General features: G+C 45.8%; 1 protein-coding gene across 1 annotated transcript; it reads right to left on the bottom strand.

Moving 5' to 3' along the window:
* Positions 1 to 13252: 13252 nt before the first annotated feature.
* On the bottom strand, positions 13253 to 15730 carry LOC136508313 (small ribosomal subunit protein eS6-like). Its single transcript, XM_066502965.1, has 6 exons — positions 15592 to 15730; positions 15398 to 15462; positions 14510 to 14567; positions 14320 to 14428; positions 13946 to 14218; positions 13253 to 13748 (listed from the first exon to the last, which is right to left on the bottom strand). The coding sequence occupies exons 1-6, from the start codon at positions 15595 to 15597 to the stop codon at positions 13483 to 13485; spliced, it is 777 nt and encodes a 258-aa protein (XP_066359062.1). The 5' UTR covers positions 15598 to 15730; the 3' UTR covers positions 13253 to 13482.
* Between the last annotated feature and the right edge of the window lie 234 nt (positions 15731 to 15964).

Here is a 15964-nt window from a genome sequence, read left to right as displayed (position 1 = left end):
TCCGCCAAGTCCAAGGAAACAAAGGAGATCGGCCTTGGACTTGATGACCCCACCAAGACCATCAAGATTGGGGCTCATCTCGACCCCAAATAGGAAAGCGTGCTCATCTCCTTCCTATGTGCCAATGCCAATGTGTTTGCTTGGAAACCTATAGACATGCCAGGGGTTTCATGGGAGAAGATCGAGCACTCCTTTAATGTCTTGCCGACCACCAAACCGATCAAGCAAAAACTCTGATGATTCACACTAGACAAGAAGGAGGCTATTAGGGTAGAAATAAAAAGGCTCCTAGCAGCTAGATTTATTAAAGAAGTGTATCATCCTGAGTGGCTGACAAACCCAGTCCTTGTTTAAAAGAAGAATAAAAATGGAGAATGTGCGTTGATTACACCGATCTCAACAAACACTGCCCTAAAGACCCCTTCGGTCTGCCTCGGATAGATGAGGTTGTAGACTCCACCGCTGGCTGTGAACTCCTCTCCTTCCTCGACTATTACTCCGGCTATCACCAGATATCCCTTAAAGAGGACAACTAGATCAAAACATCGTTCATCATACCTTTTGGTGCGTATTGCTACACCACCATGTCTTTCGGACTCAAAAATGCCAGGGCAACCTACTAAAGGGCCATCCAAATGTGCCTTGACCAACAGATAGGCCGCAATGTCGAAGCTCACATCGATGATGTGGTCGTCAAGTCCAAAACTACCGATAATCTCATCGCCAACCTCGAAGAAACGTTTGCCAACCTGAAAAGATATAGATGGAAGTTGAACCCTTCAAAGTGCATCTTTAGAGTTCCATCTGGCATACTCCTAGGCTACATCATTAGCGCTCACGGTATCAAATCCAACCCCAACAAGGTCTCTGCCATCACTAATATGAAGCGACCAACCTGTGTAAAGGATATACAGAAGCTCACAGGGTGCATGGCTGCTCTTAGCTATTTTATATCATGCCTCGGTGAAAAGGGACTACCGTTCTTCAAACTACTCAAGGCCTCCGAGCACTTCTCCTAGTCAGAGGAGGCTAATACAACCTTCGAGCAGCTTAAGTTGTTTCTAACGAAGCCTTCGATCATGACGGCGCCCCAACCAGACAAAGCCTTATTGATCTATATCGCCGCCACTTCTTGCGTCGTTAGCACAACTATCGTTGTCAAGCGCGAGGAGGCCAGGCATGCCTATAAGGTGCAACATCCAGTCTACTTCATCAGTGAGGTTCTCAACGAGTCCAAAACTTGTTACCCTCAGGTTCAGAAGTTGTTATACGCCATTCTAACCACATCGCGCAAGCTCTGCCATTACTTCAAGTACTATAAGATCACCATGGTCACTGAGTTCCCTCTGTGGGACATCCTCCACAACAAAGAGGCAATGGCCACATCATCAAGTGGGTAGTCAAGCTCAGCACTTATTCTATAGAATTTAGAAGCTTGCCTACCATTAAGTCATAGGCACTGGCTGACTTCATCGCTAAGTGGACCGAGATCCAAGAGCCCATCCCCGCTGCTTGCCCCGAGCACTAGGTGGTGTATTTCAATGATGCCCTCAACATCAATGGTGCTAGTGCTGGCATTTTATTCATTACTCCAACTAAGGACAAGCTCCATTATGTCCTACGAATTCATTTTCCAGCTTCCAACAACGCCGCAGAGTATGAAGCATGTCTCCATGGACTTCGTATAGCCGTCAAGCTTGGCGTCAAATGCCTCATGGTATATAAAGACTCTGCACTGGTCATCAACCAAGTCAACAAAGATTGGTCCTGTTCCAGTGAGAAGATAGATGCATATTGCGCCAAGATCAGGAAACTTGAAGGAAAGTTCTACGCTATCGAGTACAACCACGTGGTACAAGATCAAAATTAGCTCACTGACCACCTATCTAAGATAGGCTCTTCTCGTGCCATGATTCCACCTAGGGTCTTCATACAAGACCTCTTTGCGTTGTCTATTAAGGAAGAGAAGGAAGTTTAAGAAATCCCTGCCGCCGAGTAGCTGGTACTTGCAGTACCTTCACCGGTCATAGATTGGAGGGAACAGTTCATCAAGTACCTCACTAGCGCTAACATACCCATCGATAAGACTGAAACTGAATGCCTCATCCATCATAGCAAGCATTATGTGCTAGTAGACAAGAACTTGATGAGGAAAAGCGCCAAGGAAGGGATATTGTAGAAATGCATCACCTGAGAAGAGGGTGTAAAACTACTCCTTGAAATTCACTCTAGCTCCTGTGGCAATCACGCGGGCCTCCAGAAACCTAGTCGACAAAGCTTTCTGAGTTGGTTTTTGCTGGCCCACGGCCATCGCCAACGCAGAAGACCTCATCCGATGTTGTGTAGGATGTCAATTTTTTGCCAAGCAAATACATGTGCCGGCACAAGAATTGCAAACCATAGCTTCTTGGCCTTTTGCATGCTGGGGACTAGACATGATCGGGCCTTTCGGGCCCATGCCAGGCGGTTTTTGGTATGTGTACATTGCCATTGAGAAGTTCTCCAAGTGGATCGAATACAAGCTGCTTGTTTTGGCTACTACAAAGAAGGTAGTCAAGCTCTTCAAAGATATCATCCATAGATTCGGTCTCCTAAATATCATTATCACCGACCTCGGAACTACATTCACTGGTCACCATTTTTGGGACTTCTATGAAGACCGATGCATCTCCATCAAATATATCTTTGTTGCCCATCCTAGAGCCAATGGCTAGGTCGAACGGGCGAACGGCATGATCCTCGATGCCCTCAAAAAGAGACTATATCAGAAAGAGGAAAAGCATCTGAGCAGATGGCTTAAAGAGCTCCCAGCTATGGTCTAGGGACTGCGCACTCAAGCTAGTCACAACACTGGTGTATCTCCATATTTTTTGGTCTATGGCTCAGAGGCTGTACTTCCCATGGACATTGCCTTCCGAGCACCCAGAATAGAGCATTATAATGAAGAGCAAGCCACAACTGTTCGGATAGAGGACATCGACAAATCCGAAGAAGAACGCCTAATCACTTGCATCCGCATAGCTAAATACCTAGAAGGCATGCGAAGATACTACAATCACAACATCAAACATCATTCATTTGCGGTCAGTGACCTCGTTCTCCATAGAAAGCAGAAAACCAAAGGGTTGCACAAGCTCTCCTCCCCCTAGGAAGGGACTTACATGGTCAAAGAGGTTACCTGACCAGGGTCTTACCAGCTATGTGACATGGAGGGAATCGATATCCCCAATTCGTGGCACATTGAGCAACTTATACGTTTCTTTCCTTGAAACGCTCTAGATATGTACTCTCCACTCCATAATGAACGAAGTTTTTGTTGCCATAATTTGTCTCCATTATTTCTGCACTCTAGTTTAATCTCCACTTACGATTACCAGCTCTGAGCTACTCAACAAACTCTAACAATTATATGTGATCTCCATAAATGCTCCGCCTTGTTTCTCCATACTAAAATATCTCTAAGATATTTCACCAACCATCGAGCAGCACACGTTCTGCTCTATGTTCTTTGGAGAAAACCCTACCTCCGATGTATCCCTACATGTGCTACAGGCTCCAGCACTTTGCGTTATGGGTGGTCGGCTATGGTTCCTCGGTCACGTCTGTTCCTCCTACACGTGCACAGGCTCTAGCGCTCGATGTTATGGAATACAGTCTTGCCAAGGCCAAGAGCTCAGTAATGAACTAACTGCTCGGACGCTACTTATACCACGTATAAATGTGTTAGGGTTAATAATACATCTATTTTTCACTGAAAGTGCTAGCAAGCCGCATAAACATGCATACAACGTCTACTTACAACATTTATACAAATACATAAATGTTTGTTTATGCCCTCACGCATTTAACTCTCCTCTCTAGTTGTTTAATACAGGTCCACTCTCCACTTAGGCTATTAGGCTTGGCCCTCACCATCTACCTCACCAAATAGATCAACAGCGCTAGCCAGCTTCTTTGCCGTGTCCTCCACCTCATCTTTCAGTTGCTCCTACTTTGTCGCACCCATCCCTCTAGCGAATCCGGCCCCTATCGCCTAAAGATTGATCGCAGGGTAGTGGGATCGGACTACTACCAGGTCATGCATCATGACAGAGATAGCGACATCGTGGTTGAAGACTTTGAAGTTCTCCCATGTTGCCTTACACCTATTAATGATGGCGTCTGGACGTGGTGGCCTATCATTGGGCTAAGGAGCTACCTCCATGTCGATACAGTCGAGCACTTGGCTAACTTCGGCCACCATGGCATCAAGTTTCCCCCTCTAGGTTCTCACCTCTAGCTCTAGCATGTTGAACTGTGCCTTGGTCCTTCGATGGTATTCTGTAGACACCAAATTGATTCATCAAATGAAGAAATCATTTCAGCTACAACTCTGACCACGAACTACTCACCTTCCAGATCCTCGGCTAGTTTCTCCACTCACCTAGACGCCTTCTCCTTCTCCTCTTAGATTTGATCGACAACTTCTCGCAATCGGCCAAGCTCCATGTCTTGCTCTACAAACATAACGGTCAACAACAACATCAAGCCTGTTCAGCAATATAGAGCAAATTCACTGATTCGTAGTACCTTTCTTCTGCTCGTAGATGCCTTTTAGCTGCTCAAAGGTGCGCCCCAGCTGCTCAGAGATGCTATTCAGCTACTCGGAGGTGCACTCTAGCTGCTCAGAGGTGGTCTTCCACTGCTCGGATATGTTGCCCTTCTAGTATTCTAGGTCCTTGGCATTTGATTCAGCAAGATCCTTTTCGCGTTGGGCCCTTTGGACATTCTTCTTCATCAGCTTCACTACCTCCTTTAGCTTCTCATTCTCCTTGGCGAGGGGCTCCATCCTCTTGATCAACTACTACCGTTGTATAGTAGTTCATGCTATGCCCTGCAAAGCACCAAGATTATAAAGGACCATATTCTCCAATGCCAAAGACGACACCACTAACGTAATACTAACCTCAATTGGCTTCATAGCCATGGAAAGGGTGGACCATAGCCTCTTCACCTCCCTAGTCATGTCCTCCTCCTCCATGACCACAACTTCATCACCTCGCTTGCGAAGGATGTGGATGGCTTGAGGTCGTGATTCTTCACGCTCAATCTCCTCGACCTCGTCCTCTTCCTCCACAGCCAGTGGCACTTCCTAGGGGCTTGGTGGTTGTACACAGTGACCGACCATGCCCTGTGGCATCTCAGGGCACGCCGCTTACTCCTCTGACGCTGCCGGCCCCTACACCGATGATTTCGATGCTACTGGCCTCTACGTCGCCGATTTTAGCATGATGTCGGCAGTTCTCGCTCCCGCCTCTGAAGACTCGACAGGTCCTGCCATTGCTCCTAGCATCTCCATAGACTTGCCCACCATCGTCGCCAACCGCTCTTCGCCACCAACTCCATCAACAGTGGTGGTCGACTCCTCCGTAGAATGATGAGCGCCCAGGGATTCTGGGACGGAGTTCGTCCACAATGTCTCCTCCCTAGGACCAGCCCCGACTGCTCACCAGTCCATCCTGAAGGATTTAGGTCCTTCGCGTGCCTCATTCTGCATTAGTTTAGCTCATCGGTCACTACAACTATAATAGGAAAGCTACTAATCCCAAGGCAAAGATACTTACATATCAGCTTCCTGGTAGACGGTTCTGAACCAGCACTGCTTCCCTGAGCACCTAGGCACTACTCTAGGGTCAACCCGTGTGGCATTGGCTAGTGGTCTTGTGGCCCCCGCTGTCGGCGTCTTCTCCGCTTGCTGCTCGGGGACTCCTTCCCCTCCATTCGATTGCACCTCCGTGCGCGTGTTGCGTGATGACGCTTTAGTGCTCGGTGGAGGAGCTACTGGAGCCTCGTCGTCGTCTGACCACTTGGATATTGCTGCACTCTGCATCTGAGCGGTCTGACCACCACCAAGTGATATACTACCTGGCTTATGGGGAGCTACATCCGCCGTTCTTCTATTCTTTTGGGCCAGCTCATCTTGTGCCGCCCTTTTCCCCCAAATTTTCTTCGATACTCGGGGGGGGACTCTCCTTCTAACTAGCGCCTTCGCCTTCGAATTTGGACGAGGCACTGATGGCACCTTCCTCTAGCTGAGTGGTCAGTACGACATCCACAGCCTTCGGCCAATCACTCCTTGGAACGCCCGAGAAGTACGTCACCCGTTCCTGCAAATGGATCTTTCCACAAGCAAATCAGTTCACTACTTGACACAGGCACTGTAACACCCTAGGTGTTAGGCTTACATAATTTGACTTGCATTGCATGAGCATCATCATCAAGCATTCATATATAAGCTTTTACATATGAAACATACAACCGAAACATGTGAAGCATGCCTTGTTATTTTGTGTTTCTAGATGTGTATGCTTATGATCATGTATGAATAAGTGTAAATGGTTGATGTTGGTCACTAAAGCATCTTATCTACACTTAGGATGACTAAGGGAACCATGTTCATGTAGATCACTTTGTCTAATTAAGCTCCTAAGTGATGATATGCTTTTGACTTGGGAAGTATTATATGTAACCAATGTATGAAATGCTTGTGTGACTTTAGGAATACCCTAAATATGTTTAGAATGTCACTATGAACAACTTTGGTATTCATGACTGGGGCTAGTTTGGTCTCTAAGTTATAATTGTAGTGTAAGTCATCATTTGAAAGTGGTATGTTTGACCTAGGTTGAACCATGTCAACATCCTTCAATGCTTCATCTATCTTCTTTGGTTTAATGGATGACACAAATGAGAAATGCTCACAAAATGAAGCCAATCTTGATCTTGTTTGTACACCTCTTGAAATATCACCAATGATAGTGTCCAATGGATGATCCCTTGCAACATTGGTTGGTTGGAGGATTAGAACTTGATTGCTTACACTTGCTTAATCATTGGGTTGAGTTGATGTACTAGCCACTTGATCTTGTTCATTATCAAGAGAGCCACTTGTACTAACTTGATTTGTATCATCTTGCACATTTGAGTTAGAGAGCACTTGCACTTGATCATCTTCATCATCATTCACTTGCCTAGGCCTCAATTCACCAATATACATGTTCTTCATGGTATTTGAAAGTTGAATGCCTCTAACATCTTCTAAGTTCATTCTCTACTTGTGAACCCTTGGTTTCATCAAATTCAACATCATGAACTTCCTCAAGAGTACCACTATCCAAATTCCAAACTCTATATGCTTTGCTTGTAGTAGAATAACCAAGTAGGAATCCTTCATCACATTTCTTGTCAAACTTGTCCAATCTAGTGCCTTTCTTTAAGATATAACATTTGCAACCAAAGACCCAAAAATATGCGATGTTGGGCTTTCTACCATTCAAGAGCTCATATGGTGTCTTCTCTTTCAATGGGTGACAATAGAGGCGGTTGCTACAATAGCAAGCCATGTTGATAGCTTCGGCCCAAAAAGATTGACTCACATTGTACTCACTAAGCATAGACCTTGCCATATCAATGAGTGTCCTATTCTTCCTCTCAACAAGGCCATTTGATTGTGGAGTGTACTTGGCTAAAAATTGATATCTAATTCCAAATTCATCACATAACTCATCAATTATAGTGTTCTTGAACTCACTACCATTGTCACTTCTAACTCTCTTGATGGCTGTTTCAAACTCATTGTGAATGCCTTTGACAAATGATTTGAATGTTACAAATACATCACTTTTGTCCACTAGAAAGAATACCAATGTGGCTTTGAATGCCATGCTCTTCTTCTTGTCATCCTTCTTGTCATCTTTCTTCTCCTTCTTTTCTTCCTTCTCATCATCATCTCTATGTATCATCGGTCATTATATCCCCTAATACTTGGTTTGGTGTCATGGTGTCCAAACTGCTTCTCACTAGAATGGTGACCAATGTACCAAATCTTGAAGGCAAACATCTCAAGAACTTATGTGAGAAGTCCTTGTCCTTCACCTCTTCACCAAGTGCTTTAAGATCATTGACAAGCACTTGAAGCCTATGGAACATCTCTGGCACACTCTCATCCTCCTTCATCTTGAAGCTTGCAAATTTCTCTTTGAGGATGTATGCCTTTGCACCCTTCACGGCTTGAGTGCCCTTAAATGATTCTTCCAACTTCTTCCATGCCTCATGAGCCATCTTAATATTCTTTATTTGCTTAAATGTTCTCTTATCAATTGCATCATGAATAGCATTTAGAGCAATGTCATTGTTTTAGAGAAGCACTTCTTTAGCCGCGGTGGGATTCTCCGGATCACCAATCTCAATTTTGGTTTCTACCACCTTCCACACATTTCTATTGATTGACTTGATATGTGTGGTCATCTTTGACTTCCAATATGGATAATTTGATCCATCAAATTAGGGTGGCTTCTTGGTGTTGTTGATTTAAGCCATTTTTACACCGAAGGTTGTTAAGCCTCAAATCACGGTGACATCGGCTCCGATACCACTTGAAAGGTCCTAATGGCTAGAGGGGGGTGAATTGCCTATTAAAAATTTCTACAACAACACTTAACAAAACGGTTAGACAATTATGAGGCGAAGCAAGTGTTGTGCTAGCCTACTCAAAAGGCAAGCCACCTATCATAATTCTAGTTTAGATAGTGTCTATTCACACAATAGCTATGACACTACTCTATGTTAGTGTGCTCTCAAAGGCTAACTAAAGAGCCACACCAACCAAGCATGCAAGCTCTCACAACTAGCTACACTAAAAAGCTTGACAACTAGTTTGCGGTAATGTAAAGAGAGTGATTAAGAAGATTATACCGCCGCGTTGATGAAGGAACCAATCAATCATAAGGATGAATAACAATAAAGACCAATCACCTTGGAATCAATGATGAACACAATGATTTTTTACCAAGGTTCACTTGCTTGCTGGCAAGCTAGTCCTCGTTGTGGCGATTCACTCACTTGTAGGTTCACGCGCTAATTGGCTTCACACGCTAAACCCTCAATAGGGTGCCACACAACCAACACAAGATGAGGATCACACAAGCCACGAGCAATCCACTAGAGTACCTTTTGGCTCTCCATCGGGGAAAGGTCAAGAACCCCTCACAATCACCACGATCGGAGCCGGAGACAATCACCACCCTCCGCTCAATGATCCTTGCTGCTCCAAGCCGTCTAGGTGGTGGCAACCACCAAGAGTAACAAGCGAAACCCGCAGCGAAACACAAACAACAAGTGCCTCTAGATGTAAACACTGAAGTAATGCACTTGGATTCTCTCCCAATCTCATAAAGATGATGAATCAATGATGGAGATGAGTGGGAGGGCTTTGGCTAAGCTCACAAGGTTGCTATGTCAATGAAAATGGCCAAAGGTGTGAGCTTCAACCAGCCATGGGGCTTAAATAGAAGCCCTCACAAAATAGAGCCGTTGTACCCTTTCACTGGGCACAACGTGGGGAGACCGGACGCTCCGGTCATGTTGACCGGATGCTGGACCTCAGCGTCCGGTCGCCCGACAATAGCCATGTGTCCCGATCTCAACGGTCACTTGAGTTGACCGGATGCGTCAGTTAGAAAGTGACTGGACGCTGGACCCCAGTGTCTAGTCATTTCTAGTAAGGTTCCAAGCACAAATTTACACGACCGGACGCGTCCAGTCATGCCCGATCGCACTCACCCAGCGTCCGGTCATTCAACGTCTTCTCTATGCGCCTCACGTCAGCGTAGGTCAGCACTGACCGGACACACCCAGCCAGCGTCCGGTCGCATAGCGACCCAGTGTCCGGTCGTTTGACCGATGCCAGTGTCTTCACTGATACATCTGATCGGACGCGCTGGTCCAACCGTGGCCAGCGTCCGGTCACTCCCAGTGACCTCCGTCTTTTCTGTCTAGGGCATCGGTGGCCCCGTCGGACTGTCCACACCCTACGGGCGGACACTCTGCCGGTGGAGTTTCTTACCCTTGCTCCCAAACTTTACCACCCTTGATCAAATGTGCCAACCACCAAGTGTATCACCTTGTGCACACGTGTTAGCATATTTTCACAAACATTTTCAAGGGTGTTAGCACTCCACTAGATCCTAAATGCATATGCAATGAGTTAGAGCATCTAGTGGCACTTTGATAACCGCATTCCAATACGAGTTTCACCTCTCTTAATAGTACGGCTATCAATCCTAAATGTGATCACACTCTCTAAGTGTCTTGATCACCAAAACAAAATAGCTCCTATGGTTTATACCTTTGCCTTGAGCTTTTTGTTTTTCTCTTTCTTCTTTCCAAGTCCAAGCACTTGATCATCATCATGGTATCATCATCATCATGCTATGATCTTCATTTGCTTCATCACTTGGAGTGTGCTACCTATTTCATGATCACCTGATAAACTAGGTTAGCACTTAGGGTTTTATCAATTCACCAAAACCAAACTAGAGCTTTCAGAGGCGGAGGAGGATTGCCGGCCAGCTGATTTTTGGCCGGTGAGGTCATCGTCGGCATCAGGGAAATGGTGGGAGAGCACCAGGGGACCAGCGCACACCCGTGGGTGGCCTCGGCTGGGCCGAAGATGACCCTAGGTGGAACAACCATGGCAGCAGCGGCGGGGAGCACCTAGGGGTCTGAGCGCACCTGCAGGGCTACCTGCCTTGGCCCGACGCGGGCCTGGTCGGCCTAGCAGTGCAACACTAGCGGTGGACGCACCTACGACGATGGATGGCGGCATTGCGGCGGAGAAAGCGGCCGGTAGACGCGTGCTGCGAATGTGGGGCTACTAGGGCGCGCTTTCACTTGGACGTAGGCGAGCGTGAATGATCGGACGTGGCGTTGTAGAGCTCAGCTTGGACGGCCATGGCTATGGCAAGCACAAGGGAGAGAAAGAGAGACCGAGCAAGAGAGGAAGCATAGGGCGCCAGGTTTTCCCTTTTTCTCGAGCATGGGGCGAGGTGGCGTACATGTAGGCGAGTGCGCAAGGCATGCGGCAGCGAAGCAGTACGGCCGGTCGGCCACATTCGCCCCCATTGGTTGCTTCAGGCACCATTGCCCGACTGAAACCTCCAACTTCCCCATCTTCTATATCCCGATACGGTTATCCTATGATCACGACGCAAGAGGCAAAGTTGTAGATCTTTGTGAGGTGAACAACATTGATTTAAGGATCAAGAGCTAACTTGGCCTAGATTTGGAGATACGGATCTTCAAAGGAGGATACCCAAAAACAAAACTCTGAATTTTGGTTACAGGCCGACTAAAACGGCCTTCTTCTCCCTCTTCCAACTCCTAATTCGTTTAGTTGTGGCACAAGCTGTAGTAACCAAAGTTGTAGAGCTACGCGAGATCAACAACTTTGCTTAAAGGATCTTGGGCTGGTTCGGCATGGTTGCGAAGATACAAGCCTCCAAAGTAGGGTATACGAAACTGAAAACTAAATTCAGTTAAGAGCTGAATTCAAGAAACTTTTTGTTGTTTTTGCAATAACTTTTGAAAGTCCAAATGTGCTCCAAAAGTGATGAGACTTATTCTATTGTTTTCTTCACGAAGTGTATTTCAACACATATTAAGGAATCCAATTGAGTTGTCACACAATTCTAGAAGATAAAAATCCGCAAACATATCAACTCGCTGCTATCGATCAGGGACAAGAAAAATCCTGGAGGGACCAAAACAGCACTGTATCCCAACTTGAGGCCACTATTTGAGCCACTTTGGAGTTGAATCAGGGCTTTGTCCAAAAATAAAGTTTGTTCTACTCCACTCAAACTTCAGCTTTTATTTAAGTTCCAACTCCATGCAAGCATTCCAAATAGTTGGTCAATACAGGTCAAAACGATACCATGAAAAAAGACAATTTTAGCCATTCCCACAGTTAGAAGCATTTTCTTGACATTTGATCAACACGAACCCTTCATGACTTTTGTTCATGAGTTGAATTAGAGTTGTTGGAGCAAGGTTTCAAGGTTTGGTCAACATCCCATGTTTCCATTCACTTAATAGAGCAATTCAAGTAAGGTTATAACTTATCATTTCATGTGATTTCTTGACTCCAAACTTCATGAAGCTTTTTCAATAGTCAATGTAGATGGAAATAAATGTGAGGCACATGAAAAGGGGCACCTTCCACATTACTCAAGCATATCTCTGAAAAGGGTCAACATAGAAGCAAGGTGTGTTGTCCAAGTTTAAGTTGGGGCTCATTCTTAGAGAGTTGATCCCAACACCCTTGTCACCACTTACAAGTTTTAACTAGAGCTCTTGATTACCACTGAACTTGTCATGTTGGAGCTCAAACCCACTGCTTAACTGGTGACAAACACCTGGGGTGTTACAAAAATCACTTATGGCCCTAGCTAGGTGCCATTTTCTTTACATGACCTATTTGACCTTTATTAGAGCATTCCAACATATTACTTAAACCATCCCCAGTACCAAACAAACTGCTATATAAGAGATTCATAAGGCTCCAACAGACTATTTACCCCATTACGAATACCAAATTTTTCTAGGTAATTACTCAAAGCGCAAAACCCTCTACCTCAAATGCAGGAGAGAGAGAGAGAGAGAGAGAGAGGAGAAGCTCGCCGGAACCATAACTCACAGATCTAGGAGAAGGAACTGCCTACCTTGCCGGCGCCACCGCCGCTGTTGGAGGGGACAGAGGGAGGAGCCGCGTGGGGAGGAGCGCGTGCGCGTCGGGGAGGAGCCGCCACCGGAACCCGCCGCCTCCGTAGAGGGTTGAGAGGGAGGAGCTGCGTGGGGGAGGAACCAGGAGCGAGAGTGTTGCCTAAAGCCTAGAGAGATTTCACCGTAAGGTACGAAATGTGCAGAATAAAAGCTGAAAGAAAAGTTTGAGACAACTACCGTAAGTTTCAGCAGCAAGCCGGCAACATATGCATCTGCTTTTTGTCCTCAAATTCACGTAATGGAGATGTAGAGAGACAACCACCATATAAGTTTGAAAGTTATGGAATTTGAAAATCTGGCACCAAATAGCTCAAAACAAATGGTAACACTAGCATTGGCATGTACTGCAGTTCAACTAATTTCACACAGCGTTAGGATTGATTTGGACCGAGATTACAACCTCTCGTTATTCCTCGCACAACGCAGTGTCATCAGTTCCAGACATAGGCCTTCGAATTCTTTCACACACATTTGAGCACGTTACGTAGATGGGTTTTACTTACCTGCTACGAAGATGGGTATTGCTTGCTCCCTCCGTTGCTTTAACTTTTTTTTAATACATCTAGATAGAGTAATATGTCTAAATACATAGCAAAATAGATGAAAAAAAAGTCACCGCAACTATAATTTAGAAAAGAGGGAGCACCTCAACTGTAAACCAAAGGGTGACCTGAATAAGGATTTTAAGATCTAACAGTATATTTTGTCAGGGAAGGACGGAAGGTAATACCAACGTAACAAATCCCGGAAATTCATAAATTTTTCGACAAGCCAGCATAGATGAAGCTAGAAAGTAGAGGTTCCCAACATATCAAACATAGGGCATGGAGTTCTTTTCTTCAGCTATAACATTGTCTTGGGTAGGTAGGGGGCTTTCTTAAATCAACTCAAAGCAACCATTCCTTTGGCGGATGTGGCAGCCGAAGCCTTGGCAGCGGCAGAGAGCTTGGACCTCCTCTTGGCGAGGCTCTCGCTCCGGCGTTCCCTTTGCTCCTTGAGCCTCTGTGCCAGCAGCTTCTGGTACTCTGCAGCCTCAGCCTGCTTCTTTGCAATCCTCTTCTTCTTCTCTGCGATCCTGGCACGCTTCCTCTGGAGGACCTGTGGGGTCACCAGGCGCTGGATCTTGGGGGCCTTGCTCACCTTTTTGCCTGCAGCAAGTAAACCATGAGGGAACATGGAAGATTTATCAAGTAAGAACATGACCATCTCAACATTACAAATACTACATTCAGGACACAATTATACAGGATACTGTAAGGATAAGAAGGGGGGGATGTCCAACCATGTTGAACAGCAGAGCAAACAAAAAATAGGTTACAAAACTAGTAGATTTAGAAACACTCACCACTCTTGGTTGTGAATGTCCTGCGGTATGTGTTGACATACTTGCGTACATCATCATCCTTGGAAAGGTTGAAGAGCTTTCTGATCTTGGACGCTCTCTTGGGGCCCCTCATCCTGGGCTTCTCAGTGTCAGTCAGACCTGGAAGGTCATTCTCACCCTTCTTGACAATGACCAAGTTAATGACGGACAAATCTTGGCTCACAATGCAACCTCGGACCGACTTCCTCCTGCGCTCACCATTGCGCCTGCCATACCCACGGAAGCACGGAGTGCCTACCCAAACCAAATGCCCAAGTAAGAAACACCTCACGTGAGGGGAAATTAAACATCACAATTAAGTATTAGTACAGAGAGTAAAAGCCTAAGTGTCATACCCCTGTGAAGCAGAAGGCGAACACGTCCAGGAGTCAGCACTCCTTGCTTCATTGGGAAACCTTGCTTGTCACACCCACCCATGATCTTAAAGACATAGCCCTTGAATTCCTGCAAAACAAAGAAAATGTTACATATGCATATATTTGAGCACTAAACCAAGGATCAAGAAATAAGCAGCAAAGATATTACCTCACCAAGTGCATCACCACTGACCTCCTGGGAGATCCTTTTGTCAAAAAAGACACGCCTGTAGTTCATAACAAGGCATTAGCTATACGAATAAATAAACAGCTGATGTGAAACTATAGACACAATCGGAGAAAGAAAAAAATAGTGAAAGCAAAGCAAGAATTCAAAAAAATAACTAGTTTGTTCAAATCCCAAGGTCAAGAATGAGGTTGTGTTTTTTATTAAAAACGTTTCAAAAAGGCCAAAATGGTCTACTGTCATTATAACTTTAAAGTTGCCATTTAAATTTTACTTGGAACAGATAACTCCTTGCCTCGACAAACACCACAACAAATCTCAAATGGACAGGCCACACAGCAAGTTCCATTCCACTCATAATGCCAACTTTCTGTAGGCAACTAAATATCTCCAGAACTATTAATTTGCAACAATACTATATTTAACAGAAGTTAACAAGAAAAACTTCAACGGCATTTCATCTTTTCATCCTAACCATTACTGCACGAGTCTCAATACATTCAGAACAAGCAACACTTCAGCACAAGGCACTTCTAAAACTCCAAAAGTACAATCCTATCAATTAGCCTAGTACAATCTAAGCAATTAGCAAAAGTACTACGCTTAACCGGTTGGCACAACAGCAGGCAAAAATAAAAGGTAAAAGTCTCTTCTTAAACAATTGAATATGCGAAATAGAATTGACCTGAAGCTAAACGAGTATACAGAGAAACCTATGGTTCTATCACCGATTCGTCACCCCCCACCCCCAACCCAACTATAGCAACTAGTAGCAGATTAAACACCATTTCTCCGTCACCACGGATCTAAATGAAGCCAACGACCATGGCGGCTGGGCGAGTGAGAGGGAGGAGGCACGGGAGTACTCACAGCTTCTGATCGTCATCGATCTCGAGCTTCTTCTGGCACCCGGTGGTCGGGTTCGCGATGTTGAACTGCACACAAAAACAGGACGAAAGGCATACGAATCAGAAAACCAGACAGACGCAAATCCAAGCACAGCTCGCGCGTATTCCAACGCGGAAACCGATGGAAGGGCGGGCGAGGAGCAGGTGTCAAGTCACCTTCATAGTCGCGAGCGGCGAGCACCTCTAGCCTCGAGCGGCGAGCACCAGCCTGGTGGTGTGACGGCGGCGGCGGCGGCCGCGCGAGGGGCTAGGGCTTTGTGCGAGAGGACAGCGCGCAGGGATAGGTGAGTTTTTATATACGGTGCGCAGCGAAAGGGCACGGCGCTCGATCTGGGCCGTCCGTGGTTCTTCCCTCCACGGTCGGCTCGGCTTGGTTTTGGGTTGGGCTGCATCAGCCGGCCGGGCCGCAAGGATGAGTTGCCATCGGGCTGCATTCGTCCGCTCAATTTTCATCTGTATACCGTGTTATTGTACCTCGTGAACTATCGAAGTTGAAGTCTGATTTTCCTCCTTGAAGTTCAAAATCAAA

Source organism: Miscanthus floridulus, chromosome 15 (genome assembly GCF_019320115.1).
Source record: "Miscanthus floridulus cultivar M001 chromosome 15, ASM1932011v1, whole genome shotgun sequence".
Lineage (NCBI taxonomy): Eukaryota > Viridiplantae > Streptophyta > Magnoliopsida > Poales > Poaceae > Miscanthus > Miscanthus floridulus.
Note: the sequence above shows the minus strand (reverse complement) of the source record. Positions and strands in the feature narration are given on the sequence as shown.